This window comes from Gnatocerus cornutus, chromosome 1, assembly GCF_029298725.1.
Source record: "Gnatocerus cornutus isolate USDA-ARS CGAHR chromosome 1, icGnaCorn1.1, whole genome shotgun sequence".
Lineage (NCBI taxonomy): Eukaryota > Metazoa > Arthropoda > Insecta > Coleoptera > Tenebrionidae > Gnatocerus > Gnatocerus cornutus.
In genome coordinates, this window is record NC_142233.1 from 34,773,315 (window position 1) to 34,798,309 (window position 24,995).

General features: G+C 44.3%; 4 protein-coding genes across 4 annotated transcripts; 2 read left to right on the plus strand and 2 right to left on the minus strand.

Moving 5' to 3' along the window:
• Window positions 1-182: 182 nt before the first annotated feature.
• On the minus strand, window positions 183-15,442 carry Dhc98D (Dynein heavy chain at 89D). Its single transcript, XM_088034322.1, has 13 exons — window positions 15,205-15,442; window positions 14,913-15,053; window positions 14,500-14,858; window positions 13,758-14,453; window positions 13,469-13,708; window positions 13,235-13,425; window positions 12,601-13,192; window positions 12,258-12,558; window positions 1,368-12,212; window positions 1,190-1,321; window positions 770-1,149; window positions 548-727; window positions 183-502 (listed from the first exon to the last, which is right to left on the minus strand). Exons 1-13 carry the CDS (start codon window positions 15,440-15,442, stop codon window positions 206-208), a joined length of 14,592 nt encoding a protein of 4,863 aa, XP_087890448.1. The 3' UTR covers window positions 183-205.
• A 143-nt stretch (window positions 15,443-15,585) lies between these two features.
• Window positions 15,586-22,402, plus strand: BicD (Microtubule-associated protein Bicaudal D). The gene is made up of 5 exons (XM_088047950.1): window positions 15,586-15,936; window positions 16,947-18,288; window positions 20,661-20,888; window positions 20,938-21,192; window positions 21,243-22,402. Exons 1-5 carry the CDS (start codon window positions 15,727-15,729, stop codon window positions 21,491-21,493), a joined length of 2,286 nt encoding a protein of 761 aa, XP_087904076.1. The 5' UTR covers window positions 15,586-15,726; the 3' UTR covers window positions 21,494-22,402.
• A 462-nt stretch (window positions 22,403-22,864) lies between these two features.
• Window positions 22,865-23,966, minus strand: LOC148182053 (uncharacterized). Its single transcript, XM_088048005.1, has 3 exons — window positions 23,565-23,966; window positions 23,260-23,516; window positions 22,865-23,207 (listed from the first exon to the last, which is right to left on the minus strand). Exons 1-3 carry the CDS (start codon window positions 23,727-23,729, stop codon window positions 23,021-23,023), a joined length of 609 nt encoding a protein of 202 aa, XP_087904131.1. The 5' UTR covers window positions 23,730-23,966; the 3' UTR covers window positions 22,865-23,020.
• Window positions 23,967-24,297: 331 nt separating this feature from the next.
• TfIIA-S (general transcription factor IIA subunit 2) lies at window positions 24,298-24,987 on the plus strand. The gene is made up of 3 exons (XM_088048016.1): window positions 24,298-24,384; window positions 24,431-24,665; window positions 24,711-24,987. Exons 1-3 carry the CDS (start codon window positions 24,313-24,315, stop codon window positions 24,740-24,742), a joined length of 339 nt encoding a protein of 112 aa, XP_087904142.1. The 5' UTR covers window positions 24,298-24,312; the 3' UTR covers window positions 24,743-24,987.
• Window positions 24,988-24,995: the final 8 nt, after the last annotated feature.

Genomic DNA, 24,995 nt, shown 5'->3' on the forward strand with positions numbered 1-24,995 from the left:
ATAAGACAGTCGGGGAAATAATCGCATAGTCCGTCTTTTTGAAAATAAATAAGATAGTCGGGGGAATCAGCGCATAGTCCGTCTATTTGTAAATAAATAAGACAGTCGGGGGAATAATCGCAAGTTTGTCTATTTATAAATAAATTACTTCTCTTCATTTCGCGTTTTTTATTTTAAAACTAATAAAATTATCCTTAAAAACGGATCAGTCTGTGTTCAAAACAAGACAAACTCCCTGTAAAATCCAATGACTGATGTGCTCGGTCGTTCCAAGATCGGCCTCAAACACTAACCCCACCCCCATGGCGTTCCTTCTCATCGACGTGGTGTAAACTGGCGTTCGCAACGTGTTTTGCAACTTCAAACGAAACGCCTCGATAGGGATGACGTTCATCACTGGTAGTTGCTCGATCAAAATTTTTGGCAGCGACCGCCGAAGACATCTATTTTCGGCGTCCCATCCAGCTCCTTCGAGATACAACCCGTGGATCATACAATTACCCTAAACACCGTGTTAATATCTTGGAGACGCTCACCACCATCTTACCGCAGGTGGTCTCAGAGTGACATCGTTCGGATCGACGTACTCGCTCACGTTGGTGTACAAAGTCGAGCGGTCTAACGGCCAATTGTTAAGACGACACGCGATCTGCACCAACGCCGCCAGATAAGTCTCTGGAATGTGCAGACCGGAGATCCACAAAACCGCCGGCTCCCCCGTGTTCGCCTGAAAAACCAATAAAAATGGTTCCGAAACTGGTTATCGTACCCAAGTGAAGAACTGTTCTTGTCGCTTTTCAAAGTACTCAATCCAACCGCCCAAAGTCTTGCAGGTTGCTGGACTTAACTTCCTCCAAGCATTGGGTAGTTGCCCGTTGTACAAAGAGTACGCGACGTTGTCCAAAACCGCATCCATGCCAATATCCCCGGCTAGCGCCTTCAAGAGTTGTGTCAACGTCCGTCTCATCATGGCAATGAGAGTGTTGAAACGCTCCAGTTCTTGTAAAAGAACGACAACTGTCGGTGACATGACTCTCTGGAAGGTCCGTCTGACTCTCCAGACTTCGTACTCGTCGGGGATCTTTTTCAAAATGTCGTCGGTGACGTTCTCTATGAACTCTTCGCGACTGATTCCCTCGCCGCTGGAAGCTGCCAAAGAATTATGTGGTGGTTGGGTTTTTACTCTTACCCGTTTGGGGTTGCAACTCGATTAACAGCCGCCACATTTCTTTCGTCGCTTGGGTGTAGTACCCGATTTCGGCGTTGGGGTGAAGACCGAAAACATCCGGAGAGTTGGCCAGAGGAAGCTCGTCGATGGTCGCTGCAACGAAAAGTTAACCAACTAGTACCACCAGTGAAGACCTCACCAATATATTCGTCTTTTTCTCCATCTGGAGGGACGACGTAGTCAACGGTACTATCGCAGTAAAAGTGGAAAGGTTGGAAGGTGTCAAACAAGAAGTCGCCCATGTACTCATCCATGTACGTGGCGACAATGCGCCGATCGAAATCATCAATCACTCTTCCTCCGTACATCACCTCCCCTATCAAATATTTGAGGCTGTTCCAGGGGATTCTCGTGTCTTTCGCCTCCAAAGCCTTCATTAGATAAGTGTCCAGGATGTGCACGCAGACGTTGAAGTCTGACTCGTTGAAATCGTAACAAATATTCCACCCGATCTTGTCGTACTTCCGCCGCTCTTGCACCACCGCGTGGAAGAACGCCAACACGTAAACAAGCGACTTGTAAGCCGGATGGCTACAAGCCTCCAAAGTCTGTTCGCGGATCTTAAAGTATGTGTTTCTCAAATTTAACTTTAGACCGTTTGGTGGTTCCGTGACGACTTTTAGTGAACTCTGCAGAATCCCAATGGGAAAGTTGTTTACTGGGTCTGTGGTCAACCACAATCTAAAGTCGGGATGTGGTTTGGACACCTTCTCCAGCTGTTTTTCCAACAACCGAACAAACGATAACAATAAGTGGCAGTTCTGGAACATCAACCATTGGCCTCTGGCGACGGCAGTGTCCAGTAACTGCAACGCGGCGCTTTCCTGTCCTTGCCCTAACGACAAGTACCTGAATTTTCCACCCCCGAAACCACACCTGTCTGCTAATTTCATTAACTCAGCTGTTGGATCCGAACCTGGACTTAACACGAAGATCACAGGAGTATAAGGACTGCTTTGGTCGTAAATACTATCAAAGCTGATGACCGGCGGCATTATGTACTCCTCCCCGATAACTTCAGTGATGTAGTCACCAACAGCTCTGTAGACGCGGTCGACGCGGAAACAACGCAGCATCATCAAAACTTGGAACGGCCGAAGTTTTTCTTTGTACTCGCAGGGAAATTCCGCCGCCTCCGGAGCGTCCAAGTCGTACCACTTCTGCCATTCCTCCGTGTATCGTTGGATATCATCCGGAAGAACGTTGAAAGGCTCGGCGAAATCAGCGCTTAGTTTCATCAAATCCGCCCATCCTGCAGGGGTAATAAACTTCGTTGGATTCTCCCGAGCTGTTTTCTCCAAAGTGACGCAACCTTTGATGAAGAACTCCAGCTCTGACTGGGAGATATTTTCTTCGTTGAGCTCGAGTTTCGTGGTCATTTGGAAGGAAAACAACAACTTGTGGACTTCGAAGATCCCGGTGCATCCATAGTCGTAAACGTTCTTCGTCAGAGTGTTGATTATGTTGGACAAGCGCCGATTTAGCACTGTGTGAGGCAGCGCCTTCCGGAGCGAGTACGCGAAGACCTGCAGGTACGACGAGAGGGAGTACTGGTACATTGCGTTCACTCCTGCCATGTCTGATAGCACGAAGTATAAAATAGCCCCACGTCTAGACACGGGTCGATACCCATCTCTTAATTTATTGATATCGCGAGCGGTGTCGGCGGCGAGTAACAACTTATCCGATACTTCTTTCGCTTTGCTTTTGGTGTTTTCAAGCGTCTCCACCAGCTCGCGATTATCCAACATGTTCCCCGTGGTGGTGGACAACTCCCTCAGGAGCGAATCCTCCAAGTTTTGCAACAGATTCTTATTCTCACTCGTCTCCTCGATGAGGTTTTCCCGTTGCTCCTCCAAGTCCGGTCGTTCGTTTCGGACCACCACACTCAAAAGTTGGTCCTCTAACCCTGACAGCGTCACCGTGTAGTTGATGACCACGGCTTGGGCGTAGACCGCGGGGTTGAAAAACGGATTGGAAAATTTCGTGGTCATGTACATCCTAAAGTGAGGGTCATAGTCAACTTCTTTGTCGCCGAGCATCACGAAGACTCTCCCAGAGACAACTTTCAAGCTCTTTTGTATGACGTCCGTAGCCACGGGGTCGATGTAGTCATCAACATCTTGGAACAAAATTGGAGATCCGTACTTGATGGCCATGTCCAGAAACTTCAAGAAGTCAGGATCGTTGAAATTCAAGATTTTCAAGTTGTTCTTCTCTTCACGTCGCTTGATCCAGTTGAGGGCTTGTTGCTGCGGGTCAATACACAGAGGAAATCGGGAGCCTTTCAGCGTCAGAATGCCGTTTTGGACAGAAAGTTCGTCCGGTGGAAGACTTTCGGAGTTCCACATGCTGATTTCCACGTCGTTGGAGAGGTTTGATTCAACTCTGTACGGTTGCGTCAGAGGAATGTTCCTCTGCAAGATGTCATTCTGCCAGTCGTCATAGATCATTTCCTTCCGGAACTCGTAGGTAAAAGGCCCGCAGTAGCTTAAGAACGCCGACGACAACAAACAGTTACCAACCAAGCGCTCTTTCTCCAAATGCAGCATCTCCAAGTCCTTCGTCCATCGGTCTCTTTCCGAGCTCAAACCGGTAATTAACTTATCAGCGGCAATAAGTCGCCTCATCATAATGTCCGTTTCTTCTTGTAATTCTTGACGGCGCTTCATCGCCGCCTCGTACTTCTCATTCAACTGAGCTAGAGCCTCCTCAAGTTTTGCAATCTCGCTATATAACTTCTCTAAACTTTTCTTCGCGGCGTCGTAATCTCTCTGGAGTTGCTCCACTCGCTCTTTCTTTGGTTTCACCTCGCGATAGACAGTGCAGTAGCCCAAGACTGCTTGGACGAACTTGAGGAGACCATAGCCCGCTTTACTGATGGACGCCATGTCGTCCAACTTCGAGGATTTCTTCATGTGCGCTTTGACAGCTCTTTGTTGGGCTTGCGTGATTAGATCACAGTTCATTTCTTGCAGAGTTCTCAGGAAACTGGAGTCCGCCATCATCCCTTTGGCTGTTTTCCACGAAATCTCTTTATACCCTCGTATGATGGCCACGCATTCGCACACAATCTGCACAGCTTCTGGTGGAGTTGCAAAAGATCGAATTTCGGTGATGTCGGACTTGTCAAGATCCGCTAAGGCTAGTCGTGCGGTTTCCAACGCGGGCAACGCTGCTTGGAGCGCTTCTTCAGCGTCCGCTTGTTCCAAACCGATTATCCTCGCTTGTTCTTCAATTTCGTTACTTTTGAGCGACGCCAAGTCCTTCTTCTCCGTGGCTATCTTGGTTCCTTCGTCGATTTCAATCAACATCGCTTCGCATTTCCGGGTGGCTTCTTCCACAATGATTTTTTGCTTCGCGAGTCTGGCGTTGAGCACCGCCAATTCAGCGCTAGCTTCTTTGATTTTTGCCATCCCGCTCTGAAGACGGTTGCACTGACTCTCAATGTACAAATTCTTCTCGTCCAAGAGCTTCAAGTACGTTTGCATCAAATCCAGGTAATGTTTCGGAGTGACGTAATTCTTCCTCCTCAGTTTCAAGAAGTAGTCGCCGACGTAGTTCCCAGAGGACTTGTGCACGTGCACCACGTGTTCGATGATGTTATCCCGGTAGATTTCCGGGATTTTGGGGTTTTCTTTGAGGAAGACTTGCGCGACTGCAAACAGCGCTTGGTCGGGCCAGTTGAAAATCCAGTCGATTGTAGTGTTGTTGACCAAACCCGGGAAGCTTCTACAGCGCTTACTTAAGACGTCGCCAGAAGGTGACATTGCGAGGACCAGGTGCAAGTTGTCGGCGCACCGGTGGAGGAAGAACTGCCACACCGCGTCTTTCGCAACGCCGTATCCGGCATTGACTGCCGCGCTGCGTAACTGCGAGATTATTTGCTCTCTTTCGTCGTCGGTGAAGAGGGCCGGGACGCTCCCAATCATCAGAATGTTATTGATAAACTCCAGGAAACCTTCTTCGACGATTTGGGCGGCCGTGAAGTAGAAAACTGTCGGTTTTCCTGCGACCCCAAGTTGGTTAAACAACACTTTTAGATCTTCTTTGAACGTGGTTTCGGTGTAGCCTTTACAGAGGACGATTTGGAAAACCTCGCAGCCTGCAGTGAACGCCGCAATTTTCGTCAAGCTTGACTTACCACTTCCTCCGATTCCCACTAACATGACGTGGCCTCTTTCGAGTCTTATTCCTCGATGGATTCGTGTTAGATGCTCTAAAGCGTCGTCGAAGAGGACGATGTTTAATTTTCCTTTGCGTTCGCTGAAGACTTCCATGATTTCTTGGAAGAGGAAGTAAATTGCTTCGTAATCCAGAAGATCCTCGTAGTAGCGAGCTTCGTCTTCGTTAACGGCGTTGCGGTAGTCACCAAAGAGAAGAGGATTCCTCATTGAGTACTCCACCACGTCGATTTGTTCTTCTTCCGGTGCTGGTTCCTCTTCAGCTTTCGTTTCATCGAATTCAAAAGACCCGATGTCGTCACCTTGAGGAATCACGACTTCTTCTTTAACCGGCGCCGCGTAGAACTTATCAATTTGTGTCTGAATCTGCTCAGTCATGAAATTTTGATCTTCGGTGTTTATAAGTCGATCGCAAATCACCCTCGTGAATTCGTTCCTCCACACTCTCACCATCAGATGAAGCGCGTAGAAGAACTTAGGGGTGGTTTTACACATCCCCGCTGTTATTCTAGACAGATCTCGCATGTTAAAAATGTAGTGAAACTTGCTAGGGGTTGGGGGTAGCTGCACTATTATTATATTATAAAGATTCAGAGTCATAGTGATCAAAGTCTCTGCCTGTTGAACGACTTCCGGAAACCCCGCCAAATGCCCCGCTAATATCGAAGTATAAACATGATGAAGAGTTTCCGACGAAGGAAAAATTAGATTGAACACCGAAAACATCGAAATGAAGCGCGGATCGATTTCGTTGCGACCACCTCCGGCTACTCCCATCGCCGCAAAGTACGAAACATCCTTGAGAATCTTCCAGTTCAAGTCTTTTCCTCTGTCGTAGAACCCGTGTCTTTCAAAAAGCAGCTTCAGAAGAGCGATGGGCTGCTGAGTGCCGTAGTCATCAACTTGCGGCATGTTCATGTCGTCGATGAAACAAATCAGTCTTTTCCCGATCGGAGGACCGTAAATGTCCTTCGTTCGTTTTTCCACGCACGACTCCAAGTTCTGTTGGACGTCCAAGGAGGACGTCCGCGAAGAAAAATTAATATTCAAAATGATGTTAGTGTCTAGATTTAAGTTGCGCAGGAAGTTCTGAATGATGGCGGTTTTGGAGGTGCCAGTCTCACCAACCAGCACGATGGGTCGTCCAATTTTGTTCATCAAGTTCAGCAGGTAGGTGATTTTTGCCGTGTCCACCGTGGGGACGAGGATCTCGGAAAACCTCCTGGAGGAGTCGTGGACGTAGTCCGTTACCACCCATTTCCAGGCGATCCAAACTAGTTCTTGTACGTCAAAATAGTAGTCGTACAGCGACGGAAAAGCAGACGGCATGTGCTTGTGGTCCGCCTTGTTATCAACGGTGTCGTCCACTCGCAACATTGAACACTGGGATCTTACGAATTCGTCGAAATCCACTCTGCAGTCGGCAACCAGAGCGGCCCCAATCGAGTTGTAAATACAATAGACGAAAATGCTTTCAATGAGATCAATATCGACTTCTTCCTCCGGGTCTCGCGTGTCTTCAAGTGGTTGCGGATACACCGAATTTATCATGTTACAAAGTTGCGTAATCATGTTAAGCCCACTTTGAGGAATCACAGTTTTCAACGGAGCCACTTGTTTGTTGGTGAGTGTTCCTTCCAGCACGTAGGCCATCAAGTCGGGGATGTACTTCTCGTACACTTCCTGGAACGCCTCCTGCTCTGGAGGATGTTTCCGGCTTTTAACCCACCGGTCCCAGTACGGCTGGAACCCCAAATTCTTCGGATCCACGTAAACCATCCCTGCTCTGGAGACCGTCGCCGGCGAGGCGTACTGCAAGTCGCCCACTTCGAAAAGAAGAGCGCACACTGGAGTCTGCAGTCTGATCCTCTCACCATTCGCCAAAGTCAAGAGTTTATTGTCATCCATGACCGAATTCATGTTTTCAATCCATAGCGCGTCCACGTCCCCGTCGAACAAAATGTACCGCCTCTCCGGCTTCTCGGTGACTTTATTCATCTCCCTGAAGATGTTGGACAAGAGCCCGTCCGTCCAATCCCTGGAAATTGGGTCCAGGATTCCGTAGAGCTCGATAACAGAGCACGCTTTCGGATTCAACGTGAAAATCTTCGTTTTGAGCCCCAAAAGCGTCTGCGCTCGAGCTAGTGCTTCGAGCACCACAGTCTTACCACCACCAGTAGGTCCCACCAACATTGTAGAATGACGAGTCATCATGGTCTCATACAGCTGAACGACTTTATCGACTTGGTACGGCAATACGATGTACCGCTGTTGTTCCAGGACTTTCTCAACAGCGGAATTAAAATCGGGATAGCCAACCCTCGGGCAGTCCATTCCAGGGAACAAGTCCCTGATCAAACCAAGGAAGAGAGGGACGTCCTCGTAGACAAACTTCGGGTGGTTCATGTCTCGTAAGGCTCTCATTAGTACAAGAGCTTCGTTTAAATCAGGAGAGGCTCTCTTTAACACACCCGCCATGCGGAGGACAGCGTTTAAAGCCCGAAGACCCCAATCGTAGTGGTACTGCTTCGACAACTGTTCTCTTGCGAGTTTGTACAACACTGTCATCTTCTTCGCGAGGACTTTGGCGTGGAGAAAACCGTCCGAAAATAAGGAGATTAGGCAGATCATCTCCAAATCGGGGACGATACACACTACTGGTCGAAACAACGCTTTTACTGACTCTGGGAGTTCCGTCCTTCCTGCGTATCCGGGATTCATGGTGATGAAGATCCCGACTTTGGAATCCAAGTTTATTTCCGTTCCTTCAAACGTGAACTTTTCGAGTTTCAACTCCAAAGCGCTCCTGATGGTTTGAAGTTGCGTTGAAATCACCGACAAGACTGAAATGTCGATTCTGTTGAACTCGTCGAAGCAACCCCAAGCCCCACATTGCGATAATCCCGCTAAAATCGTTCCAATAGCCCGAAAATCCATGCCTTCGCCGCAGTTTGTTACAATGCACAAAAGCGCCATCGCTTTCGCCAAATCCTTGGTGGTTTCAGTTTTTCCGGTTCCTGCAGGTCCCGCGGGAGCTCCCCCTAAATGCATGATGAGCGCTTGAGTGATCGTCAAGTAGATCCGGTCGGTTAGAGGGGTGATGACAAGTCGCCCGTTGAGCCCCATGTATTCATAGCCGTACTCGAAGCTACCAGTGCACTGGGTCACCCATAAATTATCCAAATGGTTGACCCAGTAGAACCGGAGTTGACTCTCCCATTCAAACTCTCTGATATCCGTGACGCTGTTGGTGACGAAACCTTCAATAATATCCCTCGCGTGCACTTCGATGATGGCGATGGTTCGAAACTTCGTCCGATCATTTGCTGTAAGTTCAGCTCTGACTGTTATCACGATCTCATCGAGTTGTTTATTGAGCTGCTCCAAGTATTCTTTCATCGCTCTTTTGTTCCCTTTCTTAATTTTGACGAAGACGTTCTCAACTTCCGCCGTCCACCAAACTTGACTTCCGGCCAAACAAATCATTCCTTGGTAGTCCAACATCCATTCCGGTCTCGGGCGTCTTATCTTCCCGTAGTAGAAAATGGCGCTTTTGGTGATGAATCTGTTCGATCGCCGCATCTCATTAAGAACGTCGTTCATCCAGTCTTCGATTTTACCACTGACAAAGACAACGTTGCGAAACTCCATGACTTCACCTTCAGAGGAGATCATGGCGCTCGCGACCATTCGATCGTTGTTGTCCAAGTGCATCCTCAAGGATTTGATGTTGTCAAACATTTTAATCATGTGTTCTTGCACCACCTCGGGGTTGCTACTTCCAAGAATCGACAGGAGTTCCTCGGTGGAAATGAAGTAAAATCGGGGGAATCGTCGTCGCTTCGAGTCCAAGTAGTCATTTAGGGACTTCTGACACTTGTCCAGACCAATGCTGAGTCCTTGGAACTCCTCCAGGCGTCCTTGGGTGTTGCAACACTCCATCACGTTTGCTCGTTTGGCGGTGTCGATCATAATTTTCCTGAAACTCTTGTCGATATCGTCGAATTTCTTCGCTTCTTCGGGTAGTTGCGACCTGATGTCACCACCGATGAAGATTCCCTCCAAGTACATCCACTTCCGTTGTACGCTCAACCACTCATCGATCACTTCTCCGATCATCGCCAAACTCTTCTCAAGCTTCTGGACCTGTGTTAAAAACGGCCCCACAAACTGCGACCCCGCCATGCTCTGCAAATTCATGGAGTTGTCTTCCAGTACTTGCATGATCTCTTCAGTTGAACCAAGAACGAATCCACGGTCCTCACTCCCTTTCATGTGCTTATGGAGGATGAAATTCAAGTTGGTCCACGTCTCGACAATCTGTTTGACTCCTTTTTCTATCGCGAGTTCTTTAATCGCGTGGTTGATGATCTCTTCGGCGATGTCTTGGTAGCGATGAAGTTCCATCGCGAACATGTTGTCCAACGTGAACCGTTCGGCGGACATGTCGAACTCGATGCCGGTTTTCTGCATGAGTTCCTGCCAATGTCGCTCTCGCAGCGCTTCGTTCTTCAGCGCGACCATCAAGGGGATGACGTTCTTGAACTGTTTCATTTGAAGATCCACCATTTGTCCCACCGGTATTGATCGGATGGCACGCGGGATTTTGCGGTAGTCTTTCATAAAGCCGTCGATGCCGTCACTGAGAGCCTGGGGGTCCAAGTTGGCCCATAAAGTGCGCCCCCACACTTCCCTGGCGTGCTTCTGTGTCTTGTAGAACTTGTAGATGATCCCCATTGCGTCAAAGTCGTTTTTCACTCGCAAATACTCCGAGTAGTCAGCTAGAGGAATGTCGAACAACATTTCAGCATTGACGAGTTCAATTCGACGCTCTTCAAGATCGACGAATTCTTTGCCGTATTCCTCCATGAGAGCGACACCTCTGTCGAGGTTTTCGCCAACAGCACCGGGGCCTTCCTCCTCAAACCTCTTAACAAACTCGGCCAGGATGTCGCAAAACTCTCTGATTTCCGTGAGCGTCATCTGGGCAAACCTGTCTTTCGTCAGCTCGAGTTTTGTTTCTCTGTAAAGCGCGGAGAAGTGGAGGGCCTTCCAGTCTTTCTCCAACTGGTAGGCGAGGTCCTCGTGCTCCTGCTTATAGTTTATATCGTGTTGGCGAAGAATCGAGTAAATATCTTGACACTTTAGATATCGCAGCTCCATGTCGACGTTGGTCTTCAGAATCGTTCCAATTGCCAGCATCACCGACTTGAATTTCTCCAGACCTTTGATGTTTTGATTGACCATCGCGCGAAGCTCCTCCATCGTGTTCTTCATCTCTTCCATGTTCTCTTCGGTGTTGCGGTCGAGAATAATCCCAAGCGTGTTCTTCCACTCCTTTGTGTGTTCAATGATTGTGTCCAGAAGCGGTGTCAAGTTCAATCGGATGGACATAATATCGATGTGCTTGTCGTGGTGTTGCATGTCCTTGACGATATCTGCATAAAACATGAACTTATCGTCATATTTTGCAAGCTCTGTGTTCTTCTCTATGAACATCTGACATGTGAGCTCTTTGTCGTAGCACCAAATGTTCCGATACCGCTTCCACTTCTGTAAATGTCGCTGCACCTCCAGTATCGACTTCTGGGAGATGTCTTGAAGCTTCTGCAGAGAGTCTGCAATGTCTGGCACCCGCAGCACCTCATCATAAAAGGTGTAAATGTACACTTCTCCCGACGGTAACGTCTGAGGAGGACACAAAAGACACATGTCGTTCATCCACCGCGGAAACCTCTTCAGTTTGTCGAGGAAGTTCTTCACGCTTTTCACCATGATATTGTACACCTCCGCCGACGTGGGTTTCAGAAACAGCTCAGGTGTTACGATGACGGCGTCCACTTGAAAAATCGGCTTCTTCAGCTGCATCTTTGACACGAACGTGGTGATGTTTCTGATCGTGAAACTAATAAATGCTTTGTAAATCTCCGTTTCCCAAAAGGCGTAACTGCTCATCATGAACGGCGACTTCCCCGTGTTCGTCCCCAAAGTCAACGTCTCAATTTTGATCAAAATCGGCCCCAAACTCTCGTAGATCTTCATCATTTGGCAAACGCGCTTCAGCCGCATGTCCGCCATGTCTGTGAAGAACTGCTTGCATGGGAGCCGCTCGGGGTTTTCTTCGATAGTCTCATAGTCGAAAAGGTTGAACGAGGATAAGAGTTTGATCTTCATTTTTAGTTCGTTTTCGATGTGCACCACCTGGCTGTAGAGGTTTTCCAGCGACGAGATTTTATTGTTGCACAAGTTCGCGTAGTCCACAATCCCCAAAGAGGTCCAGTTGATCCTAGAGAGTCCCTGCTGGATGAAAAGCTCCACGTTCTTAATCTCATTCCGGAGAAGGTTCATCTGCGGTACGCTGAGTTTTTTCATAATGGTGTTGTAACTCTCCAGCATCTTCTTCACCGCGGCGACGTCTTTCTGAATTCGATCTTTCCTCGACGCGATCATTTTAACATTGTCCGGCAAGTCGTACTTCATGGTGTCTAAAAGCTCCGTGCCGCGGATGCACATGAGGAGATCTTCGTTGAAATTCAAAGCGAACTCAATGTTTTGTTCTATGACGATCATGTTGCCCATTATTTCGTGCCAGGTTAGACTCTTTTGCGAGCGAATCTTATCCATGACTTGGTTTGCCATCTTCTTACCAGTGACCCACTTCACCACGTGTCCCGCTGTGGACATTCGGGCGATTTTCGCTTGGGAACGGACTTTTTGAAGACTTTCGCCTCTGCTGGAGGGCGTCGCTTCGGATTGGATGGTCATGACGCTCCTTCGGAAGCTCCGTTTGGAGTCGGTGTCTAAAAAGGAGATTTGAATTAGGACGGGTTTTGGGGGGTACGAACCTTTTGCCGGGACGGCAGCGTTAACGAACTTGAGGACCTCCATAAGCATGGCTTGCTCCATGATGGGGGTGCAGTGCTCCAACCATGAATTCAGTTTAAAGTGTTGGTAAGACTGCAACGTTTTAACAGTAGCGAGGTAGTTTTTGAAGATCTCGTCCTTTTGCTCCGCGTGTTCTAATTCAGGGACCTTTTGGAACTTTAAGATTGGCATCTTGACCAAGTTTATTAATAGTTGCACCCAGTAGATGGCCCCTCCGTGGGGCGGATGGTCTTTGCAGATCGGAGGATGTCGCTTGTTCCTCTGCAACAATCAGTCAACGAAGGAAGCTAGAAGAAAACTCACCGTAAAAGCATCGTCAATCACCAACAGCTCCTTGTTAAACTGGTCGAGAATGTTATCGAACTTTGTCAGGAGTCTGTCGAGGATGACCTGCCTCGTCTGGACGTTCTTTAGCTTCGACAACATCTCTAAAGCGCTCTCAGAGGACCTTAAGTTCTTGAAGCTTTGATCAATGAACTTGACTCCTTCCTGCTCGAGTTTTCGGACCTCTTTGTAAAAGTACACGATGATGGCCTCCCAGTTCTCTTTGTAGTTCTCGTTGAAGATGTCGAAGTCCGCGGACTCGATTTGAATGACGAGTTTCTCGACGCGTTTCGCCACGTTGTCGATTTTTTGAGGATCCACCACCATCGCCCGCAGTTCCGGGCCGAAGATATTGTTGAACTCTTCAATAATGATGGAGACTTCGTATAAATCCTTGCAAACTGTGGCGATGTAGTCTGACTCGGCAAAGAGTTTCTTCTTGTCGAACTCCCATCGCTGGCCTTTCCCAGAGTCTTCGATTTTCTGGCGAGTTTCCATGTAGGAAGTCTTCCAGATCTCCAGCATCTCCTTGGCGGAATTTGTCAACGATTTAATCACCTGAATGGAGTTTCTAAAAAGAAATTAACTCCAGACTTCTTAGTTTTGTTTCTACCTGAATAAGAATTTGGTATCCAAGTTTGATTTTACTTTCTCCACGAGACAATGGACGATTCTCTCCATGAGGGGTACCATCGTCTCGTCCGTGCAGTAGTACCTTGATAAGACCCAGATGAGGTGCAAGCCTTCGATCAGCACCGGAATGCACTCTTTAACACGAACGAAGTTCTCACAGCTTGTTACCATCTGAAAAAACTCTTCTTCAAGTGTTAAACGAAGAAATTCACACCTTAAAATGACGGAGAACTGTCGACAGGAATTTGACGTTGTCTCTGGCTTGGATGTGGTACTTCTTCAGATCCACCAGATAGTTAATGAAGGCGTTGATGACCGGTGACATGGCTAGTTCTAGAATTTCGTTGACTCGCACCACCATCGGCTTCTTCAGCTGTTCGACGATGGAACTCAGCGCGGCTTCGCGTTCCCTCCAGTATTCGTACTCGGGAATGGGACCAGCTCCCTCAGGAGTCTAACAAAAAAAGTTTTCAGTCAACAGTTGAGAAACTTTAATGTGTTACTTTAGCCAGATAAATTTCGAGGACTTTGAGGATGTGGCGTTCCCACGCCATTACCATTTCCTGCAGAGTTTCAATGAGCTGCTCATCCTTCACCAGCTCTTCGTTCGGTGTGTCCGACAGCAACACCTCAGGAAAGTTAACCAGCGGAAGATCAATTTCATCGTCCACATGCTCGATGGTCCAGTTCAAAGACTTCTCCAACGCGCCCACTTCCACGACCAGCTCGTCCTTCACAGGCGTGTCAGTGAGCGTCTTCTTCTCGCCCTCATCGCTTGTTTTTTTCTCTTCAGCTGGTTTCGTTGGATTCACGTTTGACATGGACAGTTTCCGAAACCCTGAAGGCGTTTTAAAAGTTTGATCCGACTCATCGCTGAAGTTCTGTCGCGAGGTTTTTGTCGCTGGTCTTTTAACACCTCCAGGTTCCACGAAGGAGCTGTGAAGCATTGGCGCAAACGTCTCTTTAAAGAGGTATTTCAAAGAAGTTAGAAAATTGCCGGTGCAAGAGCCGATGAGGAAAAACGAGGGCATTTCAGCTTCGGCTTCTTCGTACGTTTCGAAGTTTGAGACGGAGATGCCTTCTTCGGATCTCCGGAAGAGATAAACGAAGCGTTTGTTTTCGGTGTTGAGGATTGCGTCGTTAATGCTGCCGAAGTTGCCGTGGAGGATGTGGTCGATGATGAGCTTCTGGACGATTTTCTGTAAAATCACCGTAAAGTTGTGAAAATAGAAAAGTTGGTGGTACCGGAACGTAGATGATTTCCGGCTCGCCTTGCTCTTCCTCCGCGGTTTCTTTCTCTTCTTTGGCTTTCTTCTTTTTGCCTTTTTCCTTCTTTTTCCTTTTTTTACCCTTCTTCTTTCCCTCACCATCACTCGCGTCGGAGTCTCCAGCGCTCTTCTGTTTCTTCGACTTTTCTGTGTCTTCCGCTTCTGATGACTCACCTTCCGTTGATTGTCCCATTGTTTCAGTGATTTCCGAAATCGTTCCTTGGATAGGTGAGGATTCTTGGCGGTCGTCTTTTGGTTCGGATTCTTTGCTGTCCGTCACGTCCGTGGAGGCGTCTTCTGGGCCACTTTCCACTTTTTCTTCTCCTTTGTCCGTACCTGGTTAAAATAATTGCTGGAGGGAAGAAATTTTTAATATAAGGTGTTAAGTACCGTCATCGGCAGAGCGCGCGGAGTGTGGAGAGGCCTTTCCCTTTTTTCCCTTCTTTTTTCCTTTGTCTTTTCCTTTTTTTCCTTTTCCTTTTTTTGTTTTCGTCTCTTCGGCGGGTTCCTCGAGAACTGCAGATCGCTGCACTAAAAATCAAAGTTGTACCCGGGAAACAAAAGTTGTTTATTTTTCCTCAAGTTTACTTCATTTATTTTATTGCGTTTATCCTTTTATTTTTACTGCTTTTTAATGGTATTTTATCCAACCGGAAGAATTGGTGAGGTAAGAAGAACTCACCGACTTCCGGCACCATAATCTCCTCGTCTACCAGCTTCTCGTACGAGGTCTTGCAGACGTAGAAGAGCTTCTTGTGCGCCTCGTCCTTCTTGAGGAAGTCGTCATCCAAAAACGACGCCAATTGGTACTCCAAGTCGTCGTTCTGGGCCAGCATATTCTCGAAGTACTCACCAGAATCCAGCCCGAAGAACCTGGTGATGCTATTTTTAACCCATTCCCGCCGAAAGTCCGTCGTCATTTTAACTATTTTATTATAAAAGTACAAAAAAATAAATCCAACTCGAAAAGTCTTGTTTACAAACACGTCTCCAAGCTCCCGTTACCAAGCCATTCAAACCTCGCGCGCCAGGTCGCCACGCCTCCAAACCGAAATTCCCCACTCGTTTGACATTTGGTGAAAATGACGTGTAGTTTTGACAGTTGACATGTTTTGAACGAAAATATTTATTGCAAAGATGCAGTGAGAACTGTACGATTTAGTTTCAGATATTATTAGTTATCGGTTGGTTTTATTTCTTAACGATGGCTTCGACCACTGAAAGTGAAGTCGAGGTGTTGAAGCACGAAATCGAACGGCTTTCAAGGGAACTCGACCAGACTAGCAGCGAAAGAGAACAATCTGCCCAATACGGCCTTGTGCTTCTGGAGGAGAAGACAGAGTTGGAAAGGCGATGCGAGGATCTCGAGGTGGCTTACGAGAACACGAAGCATGAGCTCAAAGTCACGCAGGAGGTAAGAACTGGGTTTGCTTAACCTCAAGTCTTTCAAACTAATTGCTTCAGTAAACAGTTTCGAATTCTTTTATTGTACGTTTAGATCACTGAAGTAGACGGCGGTATTGATCAACTAGTTAATTCGCTAATCGTGTCGGGGCAGAGTTAATTATTTAAGTTCTTAAATTGATGGTTATCACGCTTCATGGTGTTATGAGTGTGCTCAGGCACTTTGGTGTTTATTAAACAGTTGTGGAGCACACATAGGAAAATTTTATGCAAATTTTGTGTTGTTAGTTGTGGTCTGGAGCTTCTAAGATGAATTAATGTAATTTTTATTGAACACAAACAATCATTTTCTTAGATATAAATACTGATAGAAAATACTCCTCTGTGGTCAAAAAAGACAGAAAATTATCAAGAATATAAACGCCTTTTCGTCTACTTTTTTTACATGACGGTTCTGCTCATTTTTCGTCAAAAATTATGACAAAGTAGGCAACCCAACATACAGACGACATTACGAAATTAATTTCTTTGGTCATAAACTGGTAAATTACGCAGTTTTATGGTTATTTAATTTCATGCTATTTATCTTTTGCCTCTTTTTAGTCTAAACAATAATAAAAGTTTATTTAACAAGTCGAATTTATTGCCGAAAGGTCGTAAATAAAAACGCCAACGTCCCTTGGTACTCGCTTATTTATCCTTTTGTACAAAACTGATTCACAGTCATAAGATAGATGATAATTTTGCTAACAATAACAGCAAATAAAAGATGATCCTCTTCAAATATTGAGCTCAAATTCAACAAAACACATTAATAACTCGCATTTCCGTCTTGCTTTTATAACTTCCTGTGTTTTCATCAGAAAGGTTATTCCTCTGCGCCTCTGCTACCGGAAAGCTTTCCAATTTAAACCTCAATTATATCTAATTTCTCCCGAGTCTAAATAGGTCGCGTTAATCAAACGAAAATCAATAATTTGTCGCCTCGTTCTTCAAATAACTAATCTGCTTCCTCCCCAGGCCTTGGCGAAGTTCCAGTCCAGCCACAAAGTAACTACCAAAACTGGCATAGAAACCGAAGAGTCCCTCCTCTCGGAGTCGGCGGCGCGAGAAACCTCCCTCAACTCCCAAATAATCGAACTAGAGAACGAAATAAAGCAGCTCCGGCATGAACTGGACCGCGTCACCACTGAGCGCGACCGCATGCTGCAGGAGAACACGGATATGGGCAAAGACAAAGAAGACAGAAGTATGGAGTGTAAGAAGCTCCGAACGGAGCTCCGCGAGATCAAATTCAGAGAAAACCGCCTCATCAACGACTACGCGGAGTTGGAGGAGGAAAACATCGCGTTGCAAAAGCAGGTTTCGGTGTTGAAGAGTTCTCAGGTGGAATTCGAGAGTTTGAAGCACGAGATTCGAAGGTTGCACGAAGAAATGGAGTTGTTGAATCTGCAAGTGGAGGAACTGACCAATTTGAAGAAGATTGCGGAGAAGCACATGGAGGAAGCGCTGGAGTCTTTGCAGTCGGAGCGGGAAGCGAAATACGCGCTGAAGAAGGAACTCGACCAACATATTAACAGAGAGTCGTTTTACAACATCAATAACTTGGCGTATAGTATTCGAGGGATGGGGGATGAACCGGCACTGGGAAGCGACGGCGAAGACGACATTCCAGGTCTTCGACGAATTGAGGCGAGTCTTGGAAGCACCAGCGCCTCGGAGTTGACGTCGCCGGACGACAAACAAGTCGATTTGTTCTCGGAAGTCCACCTAAACGAGTTGCGAAAACTGGAGAAGCAGCTCGAAATTATCGAAAAGGAGAAACTTACTCTGACGCAGAACCTGAGGGACAGTCAGGCCACCGTCGAGAAGAGCCAAGGGGAGTTGCAAGTTTTCATTGCGCGACTAACGCAGCTGGCGGCTCATGTGGACTCGTTACAACACGTCTCGCAGAATGTCGATAAAAGCGTATCCAAGCCGGCACAAGAAGCTGGGAAGATCCTCAACCAGTACCAGCAGTGGTTCAAGATGTCTTGTAAGGAAATCGAGCAGCTCAAGCAGGACATCCGGGAGTTGGAGAAGTTGTCGAATGTCTCGGACGCGACGTTGCAACTCCGGACTGAAATCACGAATCTGAAGAACAAGTTGTCGGACACGGAGCAGAAGAGTTTGGACTTGGAAGGCGACTTGAAACTCCTGAGGCAGTTTGCGAGCGAGGCTGGAACTTCTCTGGATGAGACTCAGATCAACATCCAGACGGTGACGGAGGAGTTGGCTCAGTTGTACCACCATGTCTGCACGGTAAACGGCGAGACACCAACTCGAGTTGTCCTGGACCACGAGAAGGAAGGAATGACCCCAAGTGAGTTCCAAATTTGTTGAGATTTAGATTTTAGAAAATGACCGTTAAAAAATACAAATGATTAGCAAACAAAAGTTTTGAAAGTTGGCAGAAAAAATTGACAAAGGCATCAGGAATTAATTAAAAAAAGTTCTATCTATCTAACATCCCCAAAAATTGTTTCCTTTATTTGTCTTCTAAACTATTTACTTTAGAGCAAATCGTCGTCTAAGCGGCAACATCCGCAACCTCAGTTGTGAAAATATTTTATTACTACTTTTTCTCAGATAAATTTTTCAGGGAAAACTTACTGGTAGAGATTATCTTTTGGATTACTGAATAGATCTAACCTTAAGCTAAAATTTGATATAAAATAGTCATTGAAAAAAATTATCTACACTGACGAAAAAACTATTTTTTTGGGCTCCCGCATGACTTTGTAAAAATTGAGATTGCGGTAGTTGCCGCTTAGACGACGAAATATAGAAGTAACAAAAAATGTTGACAATTAAATTTTCTACAAAAATTGTCTCATCCATTTTTTACGTACAGCGAATGGTACTCGCCCAAATGCGGCCCGAAGATGAGAGTGAGTAGGAGCAGCGTCCTGTATGCGGAGTGTGCGTGCCATTCATTCTCTAATTAACAAATTTTAGAAAAAAATTACTTGAAGCCTGAAAACCTTATATCTGAAGTTGAATGACCTCATGATTGTGACTCTACATATAATGCATTTTGTTCTATCACAGGTCAGGACTCAAATTTGTAAAAAAATGCGAGTAGGTACACCACGTTTACCTACAATTTATTTTCCCAATTTTATTTAAATCTTTTTTTTGAATCTTTGTTATAAATAATCTTAAAGTAATTAAATAAATTTTACAAGCTCTTGCCAAGATATTTATGGAATTTAAAAACAAACTTAAGCTAATATGGTCGCAACATCCATTTTCCTAGGATTTTTATTCAACTTTGCACCACAAAAGTATTGCCGAGAGGTCCAAAATTATAAATCGTATTTTTCAAAAATCCAAAAAATGTCAAAGAGTTTCAAGAACTCCGAGATTTACCGAAACATCGTTTGCAATAGTTTACACACATATTTAGATTTCTTGACATTATCCATTGAAATTAATAAAATTTAACTTTTTAATAGCACTTTTTTTCAAGTTTAACATTCAATTTTCTCAAAAACTGTACGATAGATCAATTTATAATTTTAGAGCATTGCTATTAGGCCTTTAAAGAGTATTTCTATAAATAATTTAATTCAAAAATTAGCATAGCGGTTGTTTCGGCCTTAAAATTTATTAGTTATTTACGGTTCAACTAAGTTATTTTAGAAATTACATACAAGAGGGATAGTTAACATAGATAGTCATTGAAAATAATATAGAAATTAATTTTTCGATCGATCCATTTAAGAATTAGTGATTTCTTAGTGTGGCTTTAATAGTTTTCTTTGCATGGCAATAAAATATTGATTAATGACAATTTCAAAAACCAAACTCTATGTGGAAACGAATGAAATTCTACAAATGATGAAAAACTGAGATTCCATTCTTTATAATGATGTATTACAGTAAAAAATCAAAACGGCAGTTTATGAGTTGTGCATTAAATGTCTTTTCAAAAGTGAACTAGTGGGTTTCTGAAAAACTTCTGGAAAATCAGTTTTTCTGAGATATCCTGGCAAAATCGACGATTTCCATACTGAGTTGGATAACTTATTCACTTTTTCAATGAGATATAACAAAGAATTGTGATATTGTAGGTATGTTAAGAAAATCTGAAAAAAAAACAAATATAAACAAAGTGTACTTTTGGCGACCCCAAAATGTGAACGACTTTTTCGTTGTCATAGATTTTTCTCTGAATTTCCATAATGTAAATCAGACTTTGACCAGTGGCGTTCTTTTTGATTTTTCTCTAAACATTTCATTTTACCTATACAACTCTTACTAATCAGCAGCCACTGCTCTTAGCGACCCATTTTTATCAAATTTTGCAATAGCTCTAGGTTTTTCGACTACAGTGCAATGTTAAGCCGATTTTAACTAACTACTGTCATCAATTGTCATAAATGACAATTAGAAGTGCGCTTATGATTTAAAGTGAAAGTTACGCTAGACAATTTTGCCGGACACATTTCGTTGTCAATAGTACTCAGAAAACATATTTTTAAAATAAACCTTAGTCCTGACCTGATAGAATAATATAAAAAGCAGATTCGGAATCATGAGGCAATTCTAGTTTAGAAATGATTTTTCACTTTTCCAGTACATTTAAGGTTGATGTTTTAAGGATTCTTTCTGCAAACTTTCAAAACTTTAATAATTTGTTAGGATTTAAAACTTAATTTCTTTGAACTAATTGTTCTAATTGATTTCTAGTGACGGAGACTGCGCCCCCGATCGGAGAAATGTCGAAAATTGAACTGTTGAGAAGCCGCCTCAAGAGCGACATCCCCTTGCACGATCTAGAGGTTTTGAACGACACTTCTGTCTTAGCTCGGAACGTTTGCACCATTGTGGACCAAATTAAACATCTCAGAAATGCCATTGAAAACACAATAGAATTATCGAAAATAAAAAGAGAGAAATCAAACGGATTATACGAATGTAAGTTTGCCCCGATTTTGCCCCGCGAGCGCTAACATTTTCCCAACAGCCAACAGAGACGAAAGCAGCGAAGAAATAGCCGAATTACAAGAACAGGTGATCCGATTGAAGAGTTTGCTCTCGACTAAACGCGAGCAAATCGCCACTCTACGAACCGTCCTAAAATCCAATAAAAATACTGCCGAAGTGGCGCTCACGAACTTGAAGGCCAAGTACGAAAACGAGAAGACCATCGTCTCGGAAACGATGATGAAGCTCAGAAACGAGCTGCGACTACTCAAAGAAGACGCCGCAACATTTTCGAGTAAGTCTTCGGACGATTTGAACAAAATTAGTGTTGTTTTCCCTTCTCAGGCTTGCGGGCGATGTTCGCCGCTCGATGCGAAGAATACGTCACCCAAGTGGACGAGCTCCAGCAGCAGCTCAGCGCCGCGGAGGAAGAAAAGAAGACTTTGAACCAACTGTTGAGATTAGCCGTGCAGCAGAAATTGGGTTTGACTCAACGATTGGAAGAACTGGAGGTTGATAGAGAGATTAGGAACGCACGTAAGCCAAACAATCGCAATTTCCAGCGCCCCGGCCGGTCGAACAGAGACATGTTCTAGCGCAGGTCGAAACCTGTGATTTACGCGATTGCATTTATCACCACATTCTTTAAACTTTGAGGTCTGAAATTTGGCGCTGAGGGAAGTCCGGGAGATACTTCTTCCAAAGTATTGTGAGGTAACTAGTGCATTTATCGATTTTATTTATTTCGGAATATTTTTATATTGTAGTGTAGGTCTGGAATTTTGTTTAGTGCAATGGCCCTGCTGCCAGTTTTTTTGTTAATTCGGACTAGTAGTGGAACATTACGAATTTAGACTAGCCTACAAACTGAATTATATATTTATTGGTAGATGTGGCCCTATTTCGTGTGATGTATAGATTTTACTCGAGTTTATTTATTTAGTCTACTTAAATTAGCCCTTGAAGGGATTTTGCAATATACGTTAGTTAGTCATGATTTGGTGGTGTCAAAACTAAGAAAACTAAAATGAAATTGCCAGTTGTGTCCACTGAGGCAACGTAATAATACTGTGGTCTGAAACAAGTTGAGAATTGATTTATTTTCTAACTGTGGTACTAAAATGTAATGATTGTTACGGTTAAAAAAATAGTTAACTTTGTTAAGACGTAGGTTAAGAATAAAACGGCGAATTGCTGTTTAATAGTGAATATATCACAATTCGTCTTTTCCGTTGGTTCTGAGTCCATGATGATCATGTTTGTTGATTTGTCCTGTTTCCGAGCCTATGGACCACGGAAATGCCCGTCCCTTACAATAATATTAAAAATCCTTAATGTTTAAAACATGTGCATGCTCTAACACGTATTTTGTTAATTCTTTCGTCAGACAGCTAACCTGTTACTTTTTATATTTATTGTTATAAGTTACTTTAACTTTTGCTTATATGTGGTTAATGTTACTTAATTGTACCTAATATTTTTAATATAATTATTACTTTAACTACGACCGGAGATTTATTGTCCTTGGAAGTCGGATATTAGCAATGGGCACTTATCACTGTTGCGTTATCTGTTACGACCTTAAATTATCGCCCGGTGAAGGTTACAAAAAATAAATATTTATATTTGTCATTGAATGTTACTAACAAATTGAGTTTTATAATTTCTGGTGTCTGTTTAATAAGAATAAAACGTTTATAAAAAGATATATTTATTCTATACTTTCAAAGAAATCACAAAATAGTTTCCTATATATCATATTTACTATGTTAAATATCAGTTTGAATGGTAAACAAGTCAACACGAAATCATCCTCAATTGTGCCGATATGACAGTGATATCTTAACAAAAGCTTCTAGAAGGAAGATCCTAGATTGTTGAAGTTCTAACGCCGCCAAACTCGTGGCCGAAGATCACAGTGTCGTGAGAATGACTACAACATTAAGTAGCGGAGAAATTAAGAAAAATATGAATAACAATTTTATTACAAAATTAAAAATGGAAAACAAAATAAACTACAATGAAAAGCCTAAAGGTAACATAAATAATCAACACAACAAACTCTGTCTGGCGAAAATACGTATTATTTTGGTTATATCAATGCGCTCAACTGTAAATTTTCGCTACAACTCAAACAGCTCATCCTGCTGCTGCTCGTGCTGTTGGAGAGACGATTTCACCCTCCGCCCCTGTTGCACCACGATGGCCTGGGGAGGCGAGAATAAGTCACTGGAGCCGTTATTGTTCACTGATCTTTTCATGCGGGAAACCGCGGCTTTCCGCTTTTCCGTATCAAACTCCCCTGCAAACCTACAAATGGGGGCTATTAATTCATTTACACACGCTGAAAAGGGGGAATTACTCGCTGTTGTGTTGCGTCCTCTTGACGTCTTTTTTCGTACTCGCGATGGCGGCGTCGATTTTCCCTAAAAAATCCTCCACGTTGTCGTCATCGAAACTACTATTGCTAATCGGCGACGAGATCTGCGGGGGGCTCACTACAGGCGGCTCAGAGGCGTTGGGGGGCACACAGTTATCACGCGCTGGTATTAGTAAATACTCTTTGAGGAACAGACTGTCGGAGGCCCACAAGCGGTTGATTCGGCGGATCTGCTCGATCTGAAAATCGCCGATTTAGTAAGAGGGTGAGACCGAGGAGAAACTTACAGTAACGTCGTATTTTAGGGCAATTCCTTGAAGCGTGTCCGCCTGTGAAACGTAGTGTTTAAAACAGTTTTCGTTGCGATTCACGTGTTTGCTGGTACTGCCGTATTTCTTGAGAGATCGGGCGGAATCCCTGATTGAGAGCTTTTCATAGGAGCCTCTATCCATTGCATTTATTTTTAGAGAGACTGAGGATGAACGTTTCTAATCACTGGAGATTTACGAGCGCTGAACCACTAACCCGCTTTATTTATGTCTACGAATGATAAGGAATACTCTACTTATCGCTTTAATAGATCACTACATTGCTGCGAATTTGTAAGAAATTATAAGAATGTTGACACTTTAAACGTCATAATGTCATTCTGTGACAGTTGTGAACTTTCTTATCGCAGCGACGTTGCCGGATTGGGAGAGATCGCGACCAAATTCGGCTTTTCAAAATTCACCTTCTGAGCAAAATTGACTCGATTTTCCATAAAACCGCTCAAGTGGCAAAATACTTGAGGTGGAACTACCGAATTAATTTTTTCGCGACTCTTTTACGACGCCAGATTGAACGTTTGATGTGGCAACGCTGCGCGTTTGGGAATTTTGCGTGCGCGTGGTTGGCCGTCCCCGCACCACCTGCGAATTGACATGTTGACGTCTGTCATTTTGTTTGTTAATTCTCAAGATTCCTTCTATGTGAGATAAAGTAGCAGGTAACCACCCAAATACTCGCAATTACCCGCAGAAGCATTGCTTAGCAATGTCGTATCAGTTGTACAGAAATACGACTCTTGGACACACTTTGCAGGAAAGTTTGGACGAGTTAATACAGGTACTGTTGATTTTCGAAAAACTGTTTTACTCGCTGGTTTTTTCAGTATGGCCAAATCACCCCGCAGCTAGCATGTAAGGTTCTCCTTTTATTCGACAAGTCCATAAATATGACTCTGGCGACTCGAGTCAAGTCGCGGTTAACTTTTAAAGCTGGAAAACTCAACACTTATCGCTTCTGCGACAATGTCTGGACGTTCATGTTGAACGATGTTGAATTTAGAGAGGTGCAAGAGTTTACGAAAGTTGATAAAGTTAAGATTGTGGCCTGTGATGGAAAAAGTAAGTTTTTCTTAGTGAGGGTTCCAGCTGACTGTTGTTTTTTAGGTGTTGGTGATGAAGGGAGCTCAAAGAAGTAAATTTATTCCAAATAAATTTACTTCCCGCCTTGTTGTACATATTTATAATTGGTATAAGTGTATGGCTATTCTTGTGTTTTAAAGAGACTGTTTATTACATGTTGTGATTGAATTAAATTCAATTTAATTCAATCATAACAAACAGACTGAGTGGCGTGAATTTTTTCTATTGTTATCATGTTGAAATACTTAAAGCAAAAAATTTTGTAACATGTGTAACAAATAAAAGTTTTAATTGGCAACAATGCGAGTT

Excerpts from the sequence above, each read along its gene's own strand:
- Dhc98D (XM_088034322.1), bottom strand. The coding sequence starts at position 15,442 with ATGACGACGGACTTTCGGCGGGAATGGGTTAAAAATAGCATCACCAGG. Across the intron at positions 13,193-13,234 it reads GATACCAAATTCTTATTCAG|AAACTCCATTCAGGTGATTA; the intron begins GTAGAAACAAAA and ends ATTTCTTTTTAG. Across the intron at positions 728-769 it reads AAGAACAGTTCTTCACTTGG|GCGAACACGGGGGAGCCGGC; the intron begins GTACGATAACCA and ends TTGGTTTTTCAG.
- BicD (XM_088047950.1), top strand. The coding sequence starts at position 15,727 with ATGGCTTCGACCACTGAAAGTGAAGTCGAGGTGTTGAAGCACGAAATC. Across the intron at positions 15,937-16,946 it reads AGCTCAAAGTCACGCAGGAG|GCCTTGGCGAAGTTCCAGTC; the intron begins GTAAGAACTGGG and ends CTTCCTCCCCAG. Across the intron at positions 21,193-21,242 it reads AGACGCCGCAACATTTTCGA|GCTTGCGGGCGATGTTCGCC; the intron begins GTAAGTCTTCGG and ends TTCCCTTCTCAG.
- LOC148182053 (XM_088048005.1), bottom strand. The coding sequence starts at position 23,729 with ATGGATAGAGGCTCCTATGAAAAGCTCTCAATCAGGGATTCCGCCCGA. Across the intron at positions 23,517-23,564 it reads CCCTAAAATACGACGTTACT|ATCGAGCAGATCCGCCGAAT; the intron begins GTAAGTTTCTCC and ends GGCGATTTTCAG. Across the intron at positions 23,208-23,259 it reads AGGACGCAACACAACAGCGA|GTTTGCAGGGGAGTTTGATA; the intron begins GTAATTCCCCCT and ends CCCCATTTGTAG.
- TfIIA-S (XM_088048016.1), top strand. The coding sequence starts at position 24,313 with ATGTCGTATCAGTTGTACAGAAATACGACTCTTGGACACACTTTGCAG. Across the intron at positions 24,385-24,430 it reads GTTTGGACGAGTTAATACAG|TATGGCCAAATCACCCCGCA; the intron begins GTACTGTTGATT and ends TGGTTTTTTCAG. Across the intron at positions 24,666-24,710 it reads TGTGGCCTGTGATGGAAAAA|GTGTTGGTGATGAAGGGAGC; the intron begins GTAAGTTTTTCT and ends GTTGTTTTTTAG.